General features: G+C 37.0%; 1 protein-coding gene across 5 annotated transcripts in view; it reads left to right on the forward strand.

The window, feature by feature from the left end:
- The window catches only part of CFAP99 (cilia and flagella associated protein 99), a 62,613-nt gene that overhangs the window by 1,499 nt on the left and 40,511 nt on the right, over window positions 1-20,603 (forward strand). For 4 of the 5 annotated variants that reach the window (XR_015699633.1, XM_087736230.1, XM_087736232.1 and 1 more), the window contains 3 exons: window positions 1,504-1,631; window positions 13,652-13,796; window positions 16,719-16,813. Coding sequence is in view for 4 of the 5 variants with exons in the window: in XM_087736230.1 (XP_087592356.1) it covers window positions 1,512-1,631; window positions 13,652-13,796; window positions 16,719-16,813 (360 nt within the window). In the remaining variant the exon portion in view is untranslated. Of the gene's footprint in view, window positions 1-1,502; window positions 1,632-12,310; window positions 12,358-13,651; window positions 13,797-16,718; window positions 16,814-20,603 lie in introns of those variants that run through there. The other variant, XM_087736233.1, reaches the window with a different exon arrangement.

Here is a 20,603-nt window from a genome sequence, read left to right on the forward strand (position 1 = left end):
CGTTTTTTGGTTTTCATGATTGTTATTTGGAGGGGAGGCGTGAATATCAGCATGAAAGCTCAAACTTCTTTCTACTATGCCAGAAGAAAAGATATTTGTCACTGGGAGAGCTCTTGGAGCCTGAATTATGATTCAGCCTGAATGAGTACAGAGGTATTTCCCTTATCCAAAATCCCCTGTGAGTGTATGAACCTTGGCAGGTACAGAGAAACAGATCATGTTTCTCAGAGGAGTGGAGAAACGGTGATTCCTCCTGTGACAAAAAGACACAGTAGCACCTTTTTTTTGTTGTTGTTTGCCATCCCTTGTCATGATCCAGCCCTGTTTTGCTGGACTTTTTTTTTAATTGGACATTTTGTCTTGACCATACCAGGTAACCAAATGCTTATATTGAGTATAGTCACAGACAAACTCTTTTTTTCAGGGGTTTGAGATTAGTAATTGAATGTGCTGTTTAGGCAATTATTATTGAGTATGATAGTGCTGAGAGGCAGGGTAAAAAAACACTGTATCTGGAAATGTTACGATATCCTTTTAAAACATGAAATGAATTATCTTTACTACAGTAGGAATGAATCATCTTGATCAAGCATTCTTTTCTAACATCAGAATATGATGGTATATAAAATACAAGAACAATTTTCAAAAATATATTTTTATTCTCACTATGCAAAATTACTTCTGTGCTCTTTTTTTTTCCCCATTGCTAAACCAGATTAATGAGATTCAGTCCTGATTGTTACTATCATTGATCTTTCATACACAAAACCAAGTGCATGTGCATAAGCAAATGAATTATAGTTCTTGTCATGTGAACATTAAAATCTAGGTATCCAGTTCTGCAAACTCTCATGCATGTGAGTAAGACATCATTCGAGACAGACGTAACCCAGTCATTTCACAAACAAAGAATCAAGCATAAAAAGTACCCAACTGCTGTGCCTTCAGAAACCTTGACGGTGGCCTAGACTACTGACGCGTTGTGATCACTGCCCAGCTTGCTGACCAACAGTGTCTCATTGCTTCCTTATAATTCCTCTCTGTTCCTGTTCTTTTCTTGTTTTGGAAAAATAGGCTGTTAATAGCAACATGTGATAAGATTTACGACTAAAATTTTACTTTCATTTGCATCTCACTGGGAAGAGCAATGTATTAAATAGGACCTGGATAGCACACATGCAAAAATTCACGCTTTTCTCCAGTATTATCTTTAATTACATTTCATCAAATAACCTGATACAGAAACCATTTCAGGTATCAGCGGAAGGATCTTTTGAGACATTTGCAGAATAAGAAATATGTAATTATGTCTCGTATTTTATTGATGTTTGTACTGTATTCTCATTTCTCCTGTTAGCTGTTCTGAGTAACTGTGATTTTGAAAGCTTGACCTAAATGTTCTCTTCTCCATTACTGCAGTATATCTTCTGTATGAGCCTATCAACATACATTATGCTACAACTGAAGGAGGCATGAAAAATTAATGATTTACTATATTTATAGGATTCTCCATGGTGAAGATGGTCAGCCATGGAAAACATATTGCAGTAATAGTCCAACAGCTTAACAAATTTAACCCTGAAAATCAGAGCGTGGAGGATTTCTTGAATGAATCAGCTAAGATGTTGCAGGTATATTAAGTTTCAATTCATCTTACATAGCTTACTGTATTTTACTAGCTGATTTTAAACATGAAGATATCTGTTTCTAACATCATGTTGTAACTTTCATAAATTTTTCTTACAGTGACATTTTTCATTTATGACTAAAGTCCAAATTCTTTATGGTTATCAACCAGAAAACAAGGAAGTAAAGATCAGAGGTGTTGAATAACTGCTTGGGTAGCAACAAAAGACGGGGAAAGAAACAACTCCCTAAAACAGATCTGACAATGATAGGAAAAGCTTCTCTTCCACTCCCGACTAAGCTGTTTTGTAGTTTCCTATCTCCTTTCCTCTTTCCAAATGGAAGTTTCTGTCAGGAGCACCCATTTTGTATATACGAAAGCAGTTCAGAAGCTGACTACAGGATCAGGTATTATTGCTTTGAGGACATAAATGACCATCAGAATGGTGGGATAAGAAGCAAGTGACAGTAAATCACCTACCTGATTTTAATCTAATACTGCAAGTAACCAGACCAAGATTTGCCACTCTGTAGCTATGCTGGCTGAAGAAGTCCCCATCCTTTCCTAACCGTAGTCTGTCACCTCTTCCCATCTCTTTGTCCTCAGTGCCACCCTGACGTGTGCTCATGCAGCTACTGGATTGAATCAGCTTTAGAAAATCACTAAGCAAAGACAGTAATTGGTTAGACTGCTATTGTCTGTGCATGCCATGTATTATCAAACTACATTGTCAGAGCCCTGATTCCACGCTGCCATGTAGCTCGAGTGCTCGTTTCCACTTCTGACAATAAGGTCTAAAACGCTCTATTCCAGTTAGATAGACTTTTACATTGATTTTGCATAAACACAAATGACTACAAGAATATAAAACTACGAAGGTGTGATATGAAAATCAGAGGCTGAGGCAGTGGATCCATACACATTTCTTGGGTGTTTGCTTTCTTAAACAGTTTCCACTCAGGCTCCTAGTTTCTGCTGCTGCCCTCCAGCCTTGTAGTACTGGCATAACTCTTTGTGCATTTGTATGCTGAATTACATCAGGGAACTGATCCAGTTTCAAAATAATTATTTTTCACTGGGCAGAGAGCAGGTAAATTCAGCTGCCACTGCTGCCAAAATAAATACTTGTAAAAATTAATATTCAGATCATTGCTCTTCTAAGCCCAGGAAAGGTGATACAAAGACAAAGAAGCAGTAACTCCATTAGAGAAACATGAATCTTAAGTTTCATAATAAACCCTTTCAAAAGGGGAAGAACAGGGAGGATAAACTGATGCCAAAGATAAGGCAGAAATCTTTCTCTGGGATAGTTTCAGTTCACTTACTTCATAATATTTTTGCTGTGAATTTATCCAAGAAAGTAAAAAGTAAGATCCATGTTTATATAAAATTCAGCTTTGTTTCAGCACCAAATGGGTGATTATAATTCATCATGGAAAATTCACTTCACTTCTTTCTTTTCTATTTCATAATAGGCATAGCATCCTAAAAATACTGTAGCATTTTTCTATACATGATTTCCAGGTTTGGCCACTTACCAAGTAGCCAATATTAACTGACCCATGCAGAAACTTCTTCCAGTTTGTATCCTGATTAACGCCATCACTTTAAATCATAGACAATATTCAAGCCTGTATGTCTCATGCTAGCAGCATGACAAATAGCAAACCTAGTGTTGTGTACTACTGACCAGACAAAAATCAGGAGGGACAGATTCCAAGAGCACAAACCTAAATAATTGCAAGACACAGCTCTCTTTATATTTATTTACTTACTTAGCTATGCAGTGTATCAGACTTGACTTTTCTACAAGTTACTATCTTCTGTTCTATTAGAGTTTTCTAATTGGTTAATTAGTTTTCCGTCCCTTAAAAGTACAGTCAGACTCCAGTCACTATCAACACTGCATGTTTCATTCATATTATATATTTTTATTGTATTTGGATGTTTTATAGTCTTTATGTCCTTCTAATATGATACCTGAGGTGTCTTGTTTAGTTCTTTGATAACCTGTTGATGGCCTACATAACGTATGCTTGTTAGCCTGTTGTCCACCTGTTTGTGGTTGTTCCTGGTGAAACCAACAATCTTGGGCTAGATCTCTCAAAATGAAAGGACCGCATGCACAGCTCATTCCAGAATATGTTCAAGGGAGTTCAGCACCCCAGTAGTGTCTCTGCAGGAGCCACTAGGGATGCCAGTATTGTCAAGTGCACGATCCTGGAGATAAGTACCTCTGACAGCCACACATTCTCACCTGAACTGCAAGGGGCAGATAGCAAAGGACACTTTGCAGAGCAAAATCTCTGTCAGAATGAAGTAAGTTTTGAAGAGCAATATAAATGCTTGTAGGCGTTGATCAAAAGCAAATAAAATTACTTGTTTGGAAATCTAATAAATGAAACAAGGACATGGGCATCCGTGGCTGATCAGAAATGGGGGATGACATCAGTAAAGAATAAGAGATACCAGGCAGAATGGAACTGAGTTCTGAAGCATCTTGATAGCAAAGACAGGCAGCTTTCGTTTTATGTGCCAGATTCAACTGTTGAGATGCTAGGTGGAGTAAGTGGGTCAAAACAATGGACTAGTAGAACAATCTTAATAACATTCCAGATAGTTGATTTGCTAGAGAAAGATTGGATTAGTTAAACCCAGGAAAGACATGTTTATTACAATAAAATAGAAAATGTTGAGATACTACCTTAGATTTTTAGCTATGAAGCAATAGGTAAATACTACTTGAAACTTACTGTTCAAAAAGAGTGAAGAAGATGTGCACATAGACTGGTTATGATGTCCTGGAGAGTAGTCTATGTGAAAAAGGACCTCTGAAGTTATGGGCTTGACTGACAGGCAGGGTGGCAATAGTACCAATAACTGAGGGAAGAAGTCGCACAAGAGCACTGAAGTGTTGTTTTAGCGTTGTTGAAATTAAGCTGACAACAACAACAAGGAAATGTCACAGAGAGAGGCCAGCATTTTAGACTGTTGTTTAGGGTTCTTATTTGTGTACATGATAAATGTGAATATGTTATGAAAGGAAGTTGGATTTAGTCCTAAGGGACTGAGTCTGGAAGGCACAATCTGTCTTGATCAAAATATCCCTGTCAACAATCTACCAGGGGCATAAGACCATTCTTGAGGGAATCCTTGCAAATTAAAGCAGTAAAAATGTCTCGCGAAGGGAGGCACAGGAAAAGAAGTGAAAGTGGGCAAGCAAATAAGTGTTAAAATGAAGGAATTTATAATATGAATATATGAAAAAAAGAAAGAGGCAGAAAATCCAAAGGGTCAAAGCCGTAGGGTGACAATATACCAGCCACTGTGAATAACTTGCTTTGCAAATGATAGCAAAAAGTAACTGGTAGATTTCCATATTAGATCTTTTACTAAGTATAGAGTCAGTCTTTGCTGAATATTCTGCTCAAAATCCAACACAACATTTCCATTCGTTTCACTGTACTGCCACGAAGGTGACATAGTCCGGAGATTTGCGTAATAACACTTCAGCAAGATTTCGTTCTTAATCGCTAGATGCTCTAATTTTACTTACACGTAAGGTGAGATAAATAATTAAAACAAAGCCCCAAATAGGTGATTGTGTGAAAAAATAATAGTATATTTTGCTCTTTCATAACGGCTGTGTAGAAATTTTTATGTTTTGGCAGTTCACAATGGTTGGGAAATGGCTGTACTGTAGAGGTTTGGAAAACTCTGCTAGCCAAATTTTGGGCAGATGGAAGAGAAAGATAAACTGAGTTCTGTTCTAACCTCTATCATCTTTCTATCCCTGTCCTTTCTCTTACTCACCCTCAAGCTTACTTTCCTGGGTCTCTTTGTTTAACTTGTCCCAGTTCCATCTCTTCAAGTTGTTGATTCCAGTGCTATTGTCACTGTCCAGCAACTCCTGCTCGCCTCTGGTTTTGTTCTGCTCACTTCAAAGTTCTTGCACATTCAGGTCCAGTCTCTACTGTGCCTAAACTGAATCAGAAATGTCTCTCTCTCTTGAAACGGAAGCCCACAAGAGGCAGATGTCCCAGAGAAGATAGGCAAGACAGACTCCCTTCTATCAGTTTGAGCTCCTAGACTGACCCAGCATGGCTTGTCCCCCGTCTCATCCTGTGTCATAGCAAAAGCTCTGCTTGCCTTGGACTGGGCATGGTAAGGGCACACAGAATCTTCAGGGAAGCTTACTGCCACAGTATAAATTCACACAAAACACATGCAAGTGGATATTTTTCACTTGGCAAAATGTCCATGGATTTTCATAAGAAAACCAAAAGGCCAAATTTGTAAGGCACTGCTTGACCCCTGTGTGCCACTTTGAAAATACATCCCTAGCTGTTTCCCTGCATTTGGTTTGCAACTACTTACTATTTCCAAATAGCTAGTTAAAAACCTGAATATTCGACAACTTTCTATCAAATATCAGTTCCTTGTATCAGACCATGTGAGCCCTTCTCATCTTGTTCCTCTTGAATAGCATGGGAAGGTATCCATTAACTTCAACAGGAGCAGAAGCAACCTCTTGATTATTATTATTTTTATTTCTTAATGCATGTTTATACTTTTGTTTAAATATCACTGTTCCCATCTGAACATATTCTCTCATTGTAGGAAATCTTTTCTCAAGCTTTGAGATAGAAATCTGTTTGGAAAACATTTGGGTGTACAGTCTGCTTCCCGAGTGACTGCCCAAAGTCAGAAGCCTTACTCTGTACATGTATTGGCATAAATGAGATAAGTAGTTGGCCATCTTTATTTATAGAGAAAGGATGGCATTAGATACTGCTATCAAGAGTTATCTTTTTCTAGCTGTATGTGGCATTTAGCTTTACACAATCCATTTACAGTAACGGTGGCCGCATATATAATCCCTGTGTACTGCTTTGAAGAAGCACCCATCTTTCCCTGCATTTTGCAATTGAGGTGGATCAAGCAGATAACATATCCCATAACCATTGGGATACATTTTTCTTTTTCACTTATGGCACTTTGCAACCACTCAGTATTTCAAGATACAAATAGGGAATCAGAAAATTAGTACGAAAGGAATAGAATGTGAATTTTAAAGAGGAGAGGTAAACCATTACTTTGGCAGTAGTTCAGGTCTGCCTGAACTACTGTATGTATAAAGATGGAATCTTCTTTTGGTGTGATGGAAAGGTATAAATAAATTGCCCAGTGTTCAAAACCAAGGTGTCAAGAGAGAACATAACCTCTACAAGGCCACTCAGGAAGCAAGAGAGAAAGACATGTTCCAGTCTCAGTTCCTATCTTCCAACTCCTAGTTCACGCTTCTATATACAAGTGGAGTTAGGGAAACTCACTGATTATTAGCCTCCTGTTTTTAGAGAAATACAAATGAAATATGGTAAGGATTTTTAATTCTTGAATAGTGGGAGATAAATAACATGGTTTCCTCTAATTAGAATGATCAAAATTAGTCTAGAGGTGATTCTGTGTTAAACTCCATACATTTTATTTCTGCAACATGTGAATTTTACTTCATAAAAAGAATTTCTATTTGTTGTTCTCAGTGAACTGTCAGACTTGTTTTTCTTCGAGGAAGAAGACTACGCTTTGACTCGTAACTCAGTTATTTATAGTCTTCATGTTTATTGTATTGTAAGTTATGATGTTTATAACGTAATATTTGACTTGTTTTTCACTGCAAATATGTTCAATAAGAACATAGGTTCATTAGTAATATGATGGGTGATTCCTAGTTACAACAAACAAGCCTTCACCTTCAATCATGAAGAATCATATTATGTCCCTCAACCTCTTAAAAACAAATAAGTGCAAATAAATGCTTTTGCTTCGATGTTGTGACCTTGTTGCTATTAAAACAGAACTCAATTTGAATTATCCTGAATAATACATTAACTTAAAATAATTCTTTAAGTCTATCTCAGTTCTTTAAATTATTAGTATTCACATTCAAATTTACATCTCTATTTCTATTGTTCTTCATTTGAATGCCAGACTACTTCTCCTTGTTTATCTTCCTAAATTCTTTTTAATACTCCTTTCATCAGATTGATGCCCTCCAGATAATATCTTCGTTCTTGTGTACTAAACCCCCTTCTTTTTATTAAGTATTCTTCAATTAAATCTATCAAAAATGATCCATATCCAGAGTGATCCTTCATCCAGTGTATATTGTACATAAGGGTATTGTTTCATCAGGCCATTTATAGAAATGGACTGCATCTGTTCATTTTGAGAAAAGATTAGATTTTGTACCTAACTGAAGCATCCCAGACACTTTTTCTTCCCTGTGACTGTTAGAATAAAGCTTTTGCTATGATAATAAGAGACAGATTTTAAAACAGAAGTTACCATGCAATGTTTGTGCCTTTCTCTGTGCAAGTAACTCACTTTATTTTCAGTGGAATTATTTGCTTCAATTAGAGTTGCAGGATCAGACCCATCATATTGACCTTTATAAATCCCATCTACTGAAAAGCTTACTTCTGTAAAATCGGAACTGCCACCCCAAAGTCACCGTTTTACTCCTTTATCCCTCTCATGTTGATAGCAAGACGAACCTGTTTATGAGCTTTCCATTTCACAAGAACATGGCATATCTCTTCATGGTTCTCAGTTGTGTTGGTTCAGCTGTGTGTCTCACACATGCTCATTCAACTGTGAGTAAAATCCCCAAATGTCAAAAGTCATAGATTTAGTTTTAAATATGAAAATAATGTAATGCAAGATTATTTTGATACATGTGATGAAAAAAAAAACCCTACTAAATTACACAAGTCTAATACGTGTTATTAGTTACTGACATAAATGCAGATTAGGATCTTTCTAAGGAAAGGATGGAATCTGATTTTTCTGCAATGTCCTGCTCATGTGAGTTAATATTAAGTACGAGGTAAAACAATGTTAACTGTACCTCTTCAAGATGGTCAGCATTATCACATGAAGATGAAAATACTAGCTTCTGGCTGCAATATAGACTGTAAATAGCAGATGCAGGACATTCTCCTGCTTATATCCTAAGATCCCAGGGTTTTTTCCCCCACTGAAATTACTGGAAGCATTTTCACTGACTTCAGAGGGAAAGAGGACTGGGTTCTGGTGACTGATTCAAAACGCAGTGAAGCCAATAGGAATATTTTCTTTCATTTCCACAGCATTTTGATTAGACCCTTGGAGAGGACTAGCACTGATATCTGAAGCACTATAAATTAATCAGACTGCATCTGCAAAATGTGCATATTCTGCCTAGAAGTAGACAAGCTCAGTACATAGTACTACTCAGTTCTCTCAGGAGGTGAAAGCTATTTTATCTTTTAATCAAATATTATCTTCTTTCTAAAATGTTTGTTTCACCTTAAACTAAATCCTATACTGAGAAGTCTCAAACAGGGCATGGCTGATGTTGCTTTCCTTCCTTCTCTCCAGAAACAAGAGCTTTTCTTTCTTTCCTTACCTATCCTTTTCTGATCTCTCTGGCTCTTAAACAGGTCTCATTGTAACCATCCTTACTACCATATAGCCACAGTGGCAAAGCTTGCTTTTTGCAGATACTTCTCCATTTAATTAATGCTATTTCTTGTACTAACACATGTTGAAAGTTGTTTGTGTACAAAGTCCTATACTTACGCTTTCTTACACAATCTCTTCTCTCCTTGAAACTTGACTGGTTCCCAGTTACAGCTAAGTGTCAGGGAGCAAGGAAAATATGTCCATGGAAGCAGGCTAAGGGCATTAGGGATTTCTCAAAAGGGGGAGATGACACCAATCAGCACATATTTGGACATGAGTTGCATCTTTTTCACAGGATCTTTCAGGATAATTTCAGTCAGGATCATTCTTTTACAACTTAAACACTTGGTAATCAGAAAAAGCTGAAATTCAATGTCATAGAGAGCGCACTTTCACATATTTGTATGGGAATGACATTGTGAACACATATAACTGTATTTTACTTATATTCAGTGCAACCATTGGCCAACACAGTAATATGTAGGCTTCCAAACATTAAAAATATAGGACCATCCAGTATTCATCTACCATAAACTTACTATGCTTTACACAACAAAACAAAAAATAATAAGCTGTAACATTAGAGATAGAGAGATTTTTTCCTGAGCACAGAATAGGCATATTGCTCAAGATCTATTTTGTCTTCTGATAAATTCCAATATTCGATGCAACAGAAGATGGTAGCTCAATGTGTTACTTTCACCTGTAAATTATCTGGCCTTCTTCATGCTGAAGGACTCACACAGCATATTTGCAAATGTGGCTAACTGCTAGTTTTTTCAGAGAAATATATAAGGTAAAGTATACTTGAAAAGGTAAGAAGATGGGCTGATGGACAGAACAAAGGCTCACAAATTAGCGTTTATTAATTCTTTTCTTGTTGCCACCAATGACTTAATGTGTCGTCTGGGGCAAATCTCTTATCTGCTCCATACCATCGTTCCTGCATTTGCAAAATAATATTAGCCAAAAGGAATCTCATTAAATGCAATTAATGTTAGTAAAGTGCTTTGAGAACCTTATACAAAAGGTGCTATAAATGTACAACTTGTCATCATATTGTACTGTTTCAGGATCATCTGACCCACTTCTGAAATACTTCCCAGTGACATAACATGCAACATGAAGCCACACAGAAAGAATGCACCTAGGAATTAGTGCTAGAAGTGACACCTACCCAACCTACTACTTTCCCAAAGCAATTATGATTTCAGATATGCAGATAAACTGTAAATATCCTTGATAAAATTTGTTGAGGACACAATGCACTTTCTATGCAGAGAGTATCTTAACTGTTGTAAAGCATTGGCTCAGTTTTTGATTCACTAGATTATCAGCAGGGCTTAACCAACAACTGGCTCACCTTTGAGATTTCTTATCCAAGTACTGATCCTGCCCAGTCTTGTTTAGTTTATTATGAGTTCTGATGCGGTCACTTCCTTAGATGACACAGCTGCAGGCTGCTTAGCTATTCTCAATTTTTATATGTAGAAATGGAACACTTAGTACCATTTGTAATTGAAAGCAGATTCAATTGATAATATTTCATGACAAGAATTTTTGGCCCGTGGTCCACAGAATTACCAATTGGTACTGATGTTCTGGGGCACAGCTCTCCCCAGGCTGCACCTCCTGTCACCTTATTGCTTAGCTCGAGGCCATGTAGTGGTTATGTACTTTCTTGATCAAGGAGTAAGCAAGAGTAAGCACTTATTTCTGCATTTGTCCTAACAAGTAACTTCTGACTGACTTGTTAACTCAGAACAGTAAAAGAAGTAGAGTAAATGTAAATAGGCAATTGCATTTTCATGCTGTAGTCTGAACTGTATAGGATATATGATTTGGGCACTGGTGTTGTCTTGTTATCTGTTTGTCTACTTCTGGTCATCTCTCCAAAGTACATTTGAAAAGCCCTGGTTTGTTGTAGCACTTTATACATGTATGATACAGCAAAGTACTCAGAAGGTGAATGCAACGATCAAATCAAATAAAGATCAAATCAAATAAAGATCTTGGAAACAATTTATATTCTAGCTTTCTAGCAGAGGTAGTTGTGAGAGTTTTTGTTGGGCTTGTTTCCAGTGGGCTTGTCCAGTTCTACTACAGACTTCCTGTTTATCATCAGAGCTACTGTTGTCTGCAGATTGATCTGTTCGTGAACAACTGCATTTGTTCAAGGGGACCAACTGTTTTAGATTCAAAATGTCACAATCCTGCTTTTACTGGAACTATGTCATCCTCTCTCACTTTGCCGTTGAGGTATTTAGGTTTGCTTTTGCCTTTTGTGGTGAATTCTCGGATATCTCAAGTATGGGATATATATTTGAACATTTGGTGGGGGGTTAGATTTCTGGATTTTCTTTGTCAGTTTTATGAAAGAACTTCCATAAATCTTCATCCAGAAAAGGTATATTTGGAATGGACTGTGTGCTTCACAAGGATTCTCGGTGCTTAGCAAGATGAAGTCCGTGCTTCACAGCAAATTGATTTTTATTGTGTATTTTCAGATGTGTTCAGTCTCTTCCCTCTGCTCTTCCATTTGTGTCCATCCTCCATCTAAGCCCTTCTGTATTTCCTGTTTTCCCTTATCTCCCTTCTCACTCCTTTCTCTTTGCTCCTTCTTTGCCACCTCACTCTAGCTGGCTCCATTTTCTCAAAAGCATTCCCCTTTATCTTTCTCCCATCTCAACCACAACCTGTTGGTTCTTCTTTCTCTAGAGCCCTGATTAAGAATGTAGGTGATATCCTGCTTATTTGCACTGTCTCTAGCGCTGCCCAGCAGACTTTGTGAAGCTTCCATGTCTCCATGGAATGATTAGTTTGGTTACACTCTGTTTCTTCTTACCCAACATATCTGGGTCACAGAATATATTCAGAGTCATATCTGATTACTTCAGTTATAGAAATAAAGCTTTTCTATCATTTTAACTATTATTAGCCTTAAGGACCTAAACCCCACAAACTGAGCTTGATTCTGTTTCTGTATGTGCATCGTTAGTGATATCGTCTATTACAGTTCTGCTAGAGAGGTAGTCAGATGTAGTAAAGAAATGGCAGTAAAGAAATTACAAGGATGTATGTAGGTGTAATTTTGCCTGCATACGTGTGTGTGTATATGCATATATAAATATACGTGTATATGGAGACAATTATATGGAGGCACTATTTTTTTTCTAGTGATGATGCACAAATTGGAAGAAATGAAATCTGGCTTGTGAGCAGGAGTAAGTAAAAAAGAATTATGCTTACTCTGAATGACAACCTGAGAAAATACACTTGGAACACTTCTGTATCATTTTTTACATTTAAAAATTAGAACTGTGATTTTAAAGTTTTGCCTTGTATTTTCTCAGTCTCAAAGCCCTATATAGTGTCATACATCAGAAGACTCACATAGTTCCTTCCAGCAGCCTCTAATAATACTTTTAAACTAAAAATTAATCACATTAGCAAAATAGAGTGATCAAGATGCTAGCAGATAGCCTACTAGGCAAGGTGAACCTCTGATCTGATATATTATTGCAGTTCAGTTCTTCCCACATCTCAGAGCTGTGGGAGAGATCATATATCAGATGTGGACTACATGTTAACGGAAGATGCACTTAGCTTTTTTCTTGGCTTCTTGGCTAACCTCCTGAAGTCAAAGAATCATTATTGTTTGTCATTTTGTCATAGCGTGGCTGTCCTTTTTCAGTTCATGCAATACAAACTGTTCTGGGCCTCAGATTTTATTGCAATGTTTTTAAAGGTGGTTCACACTAGAAGTTTATCTCATGTAATAACAGATACTCCACAGGTAATTTATTATGAGTGAAACTCTCTGCAAAGTTCAAGAACATTCAAACTTCAAATTTAAAGGGTAGGGTCCAAATGGCATGCAGTGGGCATCTGACCCTCCTTTTTCTGTTCTCTTGTGGTACTGCATGAACATTGCACATGACCGAGAGCACAGCTGGATAAGAAACACAGAGTCTGCACTAACAAGAATCCTGGCACGCACAGGTTTAGTTTTAAATAGTCATATTCTCCAATATTAGGTTACAGTAGCAGTTAAGAGTCTTTTCCATAATCCCTGTCCTGCTTCTCCCCTCAATTTAGTGTCCCAAGTAGCACAGACTTCATCTACAAAGAACAGGTTTCCTACTGGAAAAGCAAACTCTTACTGAAACTTTCTCATACTGTTGACTAAGTTAATCATTGCCCATAGCTCAGAGACTTCAAATTTTCTTTGCATTAACTGTTGACATTCACACATCAAGGCCTTTTAACTAAAGGTGTATGTCAGCAGGTAAACTGAGTATAACATTGGGGAAGTTTACATTTTACTTAACAAGGGCCATTAATTTGTCAGGACTGCCCGTACATGATAGCATTAGAACTGCATCAGCCCTACCAAAGGCACTGCTGTTCATTAATCATGTTTTCCAATTACTCCAAAATGATTGTACTTCTTTTTGTACACAACTAACATTTTCTTTCCAGAATACATTAATCATTGTTAATTTTGTATCTCTATAGACTCTTAATGTGACGGAAGGAAAATTTGTGATGGATACACTAGCTGGATGCATAGAATATAAATCCTTATTGGATGTAGTAGTCAATGCCTTTTTTGTTCGGGATGGGAGATGCTGCCTGATTTCTGAGCGTAATCTCTATATAGGTAAGTTTTCTTTAAAACACCAAATATGTTTACCACAAAACGTTTAAAATATTATTTTACTCATGTAAGTCTTAATATTCTATTACCTTTGAAGCATTGTCATTGTGCTCAGCACAGTATGAAATACAGGACGTTTTCCAATGCCCTTATGATGTAAAGCCTAAATCCTGAAATTGTTATTTAGTCTGGACTCTCACAGGTGTTAACTGGAATTTTACCTTAAGAAAATTCTGCCTGCAGTTTAAGTCACATGCAGATGGAAAATAGCATCGGTGACTGGAAAAAGTATCTTGGAAGTTTAAACATCACCTTAAAAAATGTTCTTTGGTGATTTCCCTTTATTCTCTTCTATGCAACCTAGTACCTCTGCCATTCAGATATGAAAAGTGTATAACAAAGCTCTGTCTGCGGAGGGAAACAGCATGTCTCTCAGTATGAAGATATGATTGTCTCTACCCATACATGGGTTTCTTTGTTACTGACCATCACAATGACATAAATAGACTTCTGTCTGTCTCCATGAGTGAGGTCAATTATTTTCCTTTTATTAGTTACTTGGTTAGAATGAGTAACATACAACAATACAACAATATCTGATAGTGTGAGCTCGTTAATCAGAGCTACTCCGAAAGTTGTTTCAGGCTTTGAGAAGTACCTTAAAAAGTAATTTAAAAAATATTTTTATGCTATGCATTTAATACACTGAGGTTGATTTGTTAAGTACCTAAAGAAGCTGGAATCACAAATCGCACTGGCATTGGTTCTCCAAGTCAGATACATTCTGAAGCTTTGTGGGTACTTTGAAAAGTCCAGTCAATTTAATTCAAAGTGGTTGAAAAATACGAAAACCAGTTCTACTATAAGTATATCTACATTTTATGTTTTAAAAGCTATTAAATTTTTATGGCATTTCTGGTTGCTTTTGTCACAATCTGGAAAGGTATAGAAATCTATCAAATCTATCAAATAACAAACGAAAGGGAAGCTAAACTGCCAAGGATGAAATTAATAGTATATTGAGTTTATTCTAAATGATAATGCTTCATTGTCTCCATTTCTCCATAGCCATGTTTTTCAGTGTCTGGGGCAGATAAATTATACCTTTAAGCTGAGTGTTGCTATAATTGGATTGTCAGGACTGGTCCACTCAAAAGCGTCCATTAATCATAGGCAGAGGGTAGGCCACAGAAAATTTTCCTTTATCAACAAGTTGAGAGTCTAAGGTCATTGGCTTACATTTTTTAAGCTGCTTGTGATTCCCTTTGCCAAGCTGCATTGACACTTAAATGATCAAAGCTGCTTATAAAGGCTGTTGCTATGTGTGAGCAGATTTGAATTTAATAAAGCTTGTAGGAGATAAATGTATATTCTACTAAGACTGCTTAAATATGTTGCCATGCTAAAGCACAAGATTGAAGCCTAACGATACACTGAGTTGGCTGCAGCACATTGGTCAGAATTTACTGATTTTATCATTACTGTTTGGTAGCAGCTAAAATACTGCAGAGCAAGTGAAACCTGATTGATCAAAGTGAATATGGTCAAATGAAAGCTGATGCAGGAGCTCATGAACTTCACAGGTCTGCAAAAATCTCACAGCCTTGACTGCCTCTTCCTGTATTCAGCTGCATACTTGCCAGAGTGGAGTGCAAGAATCAGATTTGGATTTCCCAGAGAATTTCACCCTTTAAAAACTTGATTTTATTCTAATTCAGAATAAAAACAAAGATTACAACATTTTCTGCAAAACGGTCACTTGCAAAGAAAAAAAGGAAAATAAATACTAGAAATATGGTATTTTATGTTTAGAATTTTTGTTACGTATAATATTGTTATGTAAAATAAACTATGATTCTGGAACAGAAGAATAAGAGCTATCCTCTCTGAAAACATTAAAAACAGAGTATGTTGAAAAATTAACTATCAAAACTTTCTTTTATGTCTCCTGTTCACATTAAATTTTCTCAGAATAACCTTGCTTACGCTGAAAATTTTGGTTACACTAAAAAAGAACTATTTCCAAGAATGCAATACTGTCAGAAACTTTTCAGTCATGTCTCTCAGGAGCCATCTGACTCCTATTCTCCCTGCCTTGTTCCCAGACCAACACAGAATTTCACACATGGAATATGCACATATTTGTTGTACAAGCTGGTACTACTACCCAAAGAAACAGGCCGCCCTTTTTCTCATCACTGGCCACTCATTCTCACCCCTATGTCATATCTGCTCTTGAGTTAGAACTTGTGTTTAGCAGCCATCCAGTGAACTGATCGAGAAAGTGCTTCAGGTTAAAATTTACAATCTGTTTTAATGTGGCTGTGTGGGTGACTGTACTTGTCCAAGAGAAGAAACACCAGGAAGTAAAAGGAGGGGATGGGAACAAGCAATTAGGGGTTGACAGAGCTGCTTGTTTTACTGGTGATGTTGGCATAACAAAATGACTGTGAAATCATGGCAAGATCTTACCCTTGGCCTTACAGGATTCCACATGCTGCTGTAGTAGATCTCCCAGTTTTGCAAACAGATATTTGCAGGCACCAAACGGACCTCTGTGAATGACTTCAGATAACTATGATTATTTTACATTTTTTGTGTAAGTGGCTAGATCCTCAGCTGTTAGAATTTCCATAAAATTGTGTAGATTTGCACTAGCTTGGATCTGGCTCATGAAGGAGATAACTAATTTATATGAACCATAGCATAGAGTCACAATGCTAATAATGAACATAGGGTTAACATTATATTATAGCTTCATATTACAGTTTTTCATCGTCAAGCATTATATTGCTCAGGTAGATAAACAATATTGAAGACTATTTAAAATTAAAATAACAGTCTAAATCCCCGAGTGTACTGAGTATAGGATATAAGTTTATTAGAATTTCCTGCTGCATTTTAATAGTATGTATCTTTTGATAGTTATTTGTTATCTGGCTACTTTTCAACTAGAAGAGCTTGGTCTTCAGCAGTTCAGCAGAATTGTGAAATCTCTGGACACTGCAAAAATGCAAAAGGTAATGAAAGTACAAAACATTTTAAAAAAATAATTAATGATCTCTTAATTGTGTTTGATTAATCAGATTACTTTTGTCAACTTTCAGGATAGTTTAAATTGAGAAATTAGTGTTACTTTCTGTTTAAATTCAGAAATTAAATTAGTATTTTCTTATCACAGAAGTCTTCGGTTTCTGTACTTACGCAGTGACTATCATATTCAGTCAAAGATCAAGTTAAAATGTATTTTGTATAATCTGAGAAAGTAGAATAATTACATGATTTACAGTTCATGTGGTTTACAGTTGTCCCTCTGACTTGCATACTTAGTCTTGCCTCTGCTGGCATTCTTTCTTTGACTTTAGGCAGGAGAAGTTTTTTCCATACGCAATGAATCTTTTGAAGCTTGCAGTTCCTGCTGATTAGTGTTCTTTTTTCCCCTGAACAACTGTCCTGGTTTCAGCTGGGGTAGAGTTAATTTTCTTCCTATTAGCTGGTATAGTGCTGTAGTTTGGATTTAGTATGAGAATAATGTTGATAACAAACTGATGTTTTAGTCGTTGCTAAATAGTGCTCACACTGGTCAAGGACTTTTCAGCTTCCCATGCTCTGCCCGGTGCCCAAGAAGCTGGGAGGGGGCACAGACAGGGGGGCTGACCCAGGCTGGCCACAGGGCTATGCCATACCATATGCTGTCATGCTCAGTACATAAACTGGGGGGAGTCAACCGGGGGGCAGCGATCGCTGCTCGGGGACAGGCTGGGCATCGGTCAGCGGGTGGTGAACAATTGCATTGTGCATCACTTGCTTTGTGTATTATTATTATTATTATTATTATTATTATTATTATTATTATTATTATTATTACTACTACTACTACTACTACTACTACTACTACTATTATTATTTTACTTTATTTTATTTCAATTATTAAACTGTTCTTATCTCAACCCATAAGTTTTCTCACCACTTTTACTCTTCCAGTTCTCTCCCCCATCCCACCAGGGGCAGGGGAGTGAGCGAGCGGCTGTGTGGTGCTTAGTTGCTCGCTAGGGTTAAACCATGACAACAACCCACTACCACTTCGATTATCAAGGCTATAGTCCTTCCCTCGTTTTTTCTCCTTCCCAAAAAACAATTGCTCATTTGGAACTATACCCCATTACTATACCCCATTATATATGCAATTGACCAAACCATTGCTGCCAAATAGAAAGCATGACAACAAAGTTCTGCCTGCCTTTTCCTCTCTGGAGTCGCAAACCTGGGTTCCACTCCACCACTTGTTTGCTAATTTTCATGACATTTGTAGAAATATAAATATCTTCTGCTTCTATTTCAAAATGGTTGAAAGTGCTGGTTATCTTAAAAGCTATGTTGTAAAGAGGGGGAGAGGGATAAACTGAGCAGCAATGCTTTCTCATAAGCCCTGTTTTCTTAGGTAAATAGGCTAACCCTGTTTTCGTTGGTAAAAAGGCTAAAAATTAAATTACTGGTGACACAGCATATGTAAACTTTAATCATCCAGATGTTTCAAAGCATAGTCCCAACACAGCATTTGAATAACAAATGTGGAATTAGAGAGAGAGAGGCAAATTTTAGTAATTGGTACTCAAAAGGCTGAGGTTTATCCTTATACTGATTACTCTGCATAACGTTTTTAGATACACTCTATTCACTTTGTTTTGGTGGGCTTACTATGGAATGGTTTTTATTCATTCCATTCAGAGACAGAAATGATACATTTCATGAACTGTTAGAAAGAACAGTGAAGTGGCTGGAAGAATTATCATAATCTGGTAGACAGACAAATCACTCTGTCTAAAATGCTCTCCCAGCCCCTTTTTGGTAAACCATCTTAGACACAAGCCCCTGGATTGGATGCATCTTGAGCTCATTCAGCTAGCAACACAATCTTCCCACTCCGTGCCAGTTATCTCTTGTTGATTCCGTTCACCTAGCTTTATATGGCTTAAATGTCAATGCCCTGATGTTCTGTTTCAGATAATTTCTCCTTCCTTGTCTGGAGTAACTCTGTTCTGATAGGGAAGTGCTGCACTTCTCTAAATGGTCTTCACCTGCTACTTTTTTACCTGTAGATGTAACTTTGTTTGCTTAAGTATCTCATCAGATCCTCGTCACCATGGCACCTAGGTTTTCTTCTGTTGCATTAGAAGAGGTTCTTTGTCTCCGAAGTGATGCTAGATTATATTAATGCACCTGCAGCAGAGGATTTAGAAGCAGCATTTGGTCCCCCCAGCAACAGAGACAAAAACAGCAGAAGGCAGATCTGCAGCCTTAGCAACAGAAGTTGTCAGAAATTTGGGATTCTCCTTCAGGATGCTGACCTGTAGATTTTGCCTGATGACTATTGTCTCTGAGCTCAGCTGAGATGCAGAAAAATTATTCACATATATGTACTTAGAACAGATTTACTTTAACTAAAAAATTATTTTTTCTGCATATCACAAGCCAAATGGAATTTTCTTAATCATGCAGATAAACCTTACTCAAATGAGTAGTCTTCATGAAATTAAATGGACTATTCAGTTGAATGAGATTGACTTGTGTGAGTAGACCTTTCTCTTAAAGGACTGCATGATAGAATCCATTCGAATCAAAGTCACAGTGTTTCCCTATGATGGATGCATGTTCAAATATTTTCATTTAGGCAGAATATCCAGGCAGAATAATAATGCTACCTCACTAACACATGTTCATCTGCTTGAACAGAAAATCATAACATCTCATTCTGTAATGTTAACAATACATGCAAAAATTCTTTATGGTTGTATAAGTACAAAACCATAGGATAAAACCTGATTTTGTAACGTTAGTGTGATTGTTCTTATAAGAACTTAACTATGCATTGCTAGGTCAAGCCTATTTTCCTGTACTATTATTCATACATGTTATTCTTTTATATTTGTTGTAAAATTTAAGGGTTTATGTGTTAGAGAAAATACACTGTTGAAATAAAAAGTTTAAGTAAACAGCTTTATAATTTCATAATTGCGTTGTAAAAAAATGCAAAATAACTAGTGTTTTCTTTCTAGCATTCAAGAACCTGTTTTGTTCTGTTTCTGTTCTGATTGCTTCTAACAGCAGTGAAGTCCTTTATAAAGAACTTTTGAGATCTGCAAAGGAAAATCACTATATAAGAACTGGGTATTCTAACTGTTGTTAGATCAGCCTCATGGTGGACACGGGGGCAAAAAAAGTCCAAGGTGGGTCAGATAATGGCAGAAGGACCTGAGACCATGCTAGGGCACTTTTCTCTACACCTTTAGCACAGGATCCTCAAAATAGAGTTGCCCGTTACGATTTCTTCATAGGAAAGCCTTTTTCAGAGCTTCTTACCTTCATCTTCGTTTCTCTGTTGCAGTTGAAAGGTACAATCCTACAGGTGGTTGAGCTGGCATAGCTGAAGAACTAAACTACAATAAGAGGGAAAGAATCAGCAGATGAAAAGAGTAGACAGGAACCTCCTTGATTGCCTTTGCTACTACAGCAAATAGCTGTGGGTGTGTACAGCCAAAATAATAGCATTCTCAGGTAGTGGCTGAGCTGTATGGAGAAACAGAACCTGCTGTTGCTTGCAGTTACTTCCTTAACTCAAGAGTCAAACGCTTATGTTGTGAATATAAGGATTTCAGCTCTGCAAATGACTACATGGATGTAAAGATAATACTAGATGAGGAAACTTCCCTTTTTTTTATTTGCTTTTTAGAAATCTATACAATCCCACTGTGTAAAAATACGTTAAGAATATTAGAAGGGCATGTTCGCATTCTCAAAAGCAAGGTATTA

Source organism: Nipponia nippon, unplaced genomic scaffold (assembly GCF_047370975.1).
Source record: "Nipponia nippon isolate SJK-2023a ecotype South Korea unplaced genomic scaffold, ASM4737097v1 scaffold_6, whole genome shotgun sequence".
In the NCBI taxonomy this organism is placed as follows: Eukaryota; Metazoa; Chordata; class Aves; order Pelecaniformes; family Threskiornithidae; genus Nipponia; species Nipponia nippon.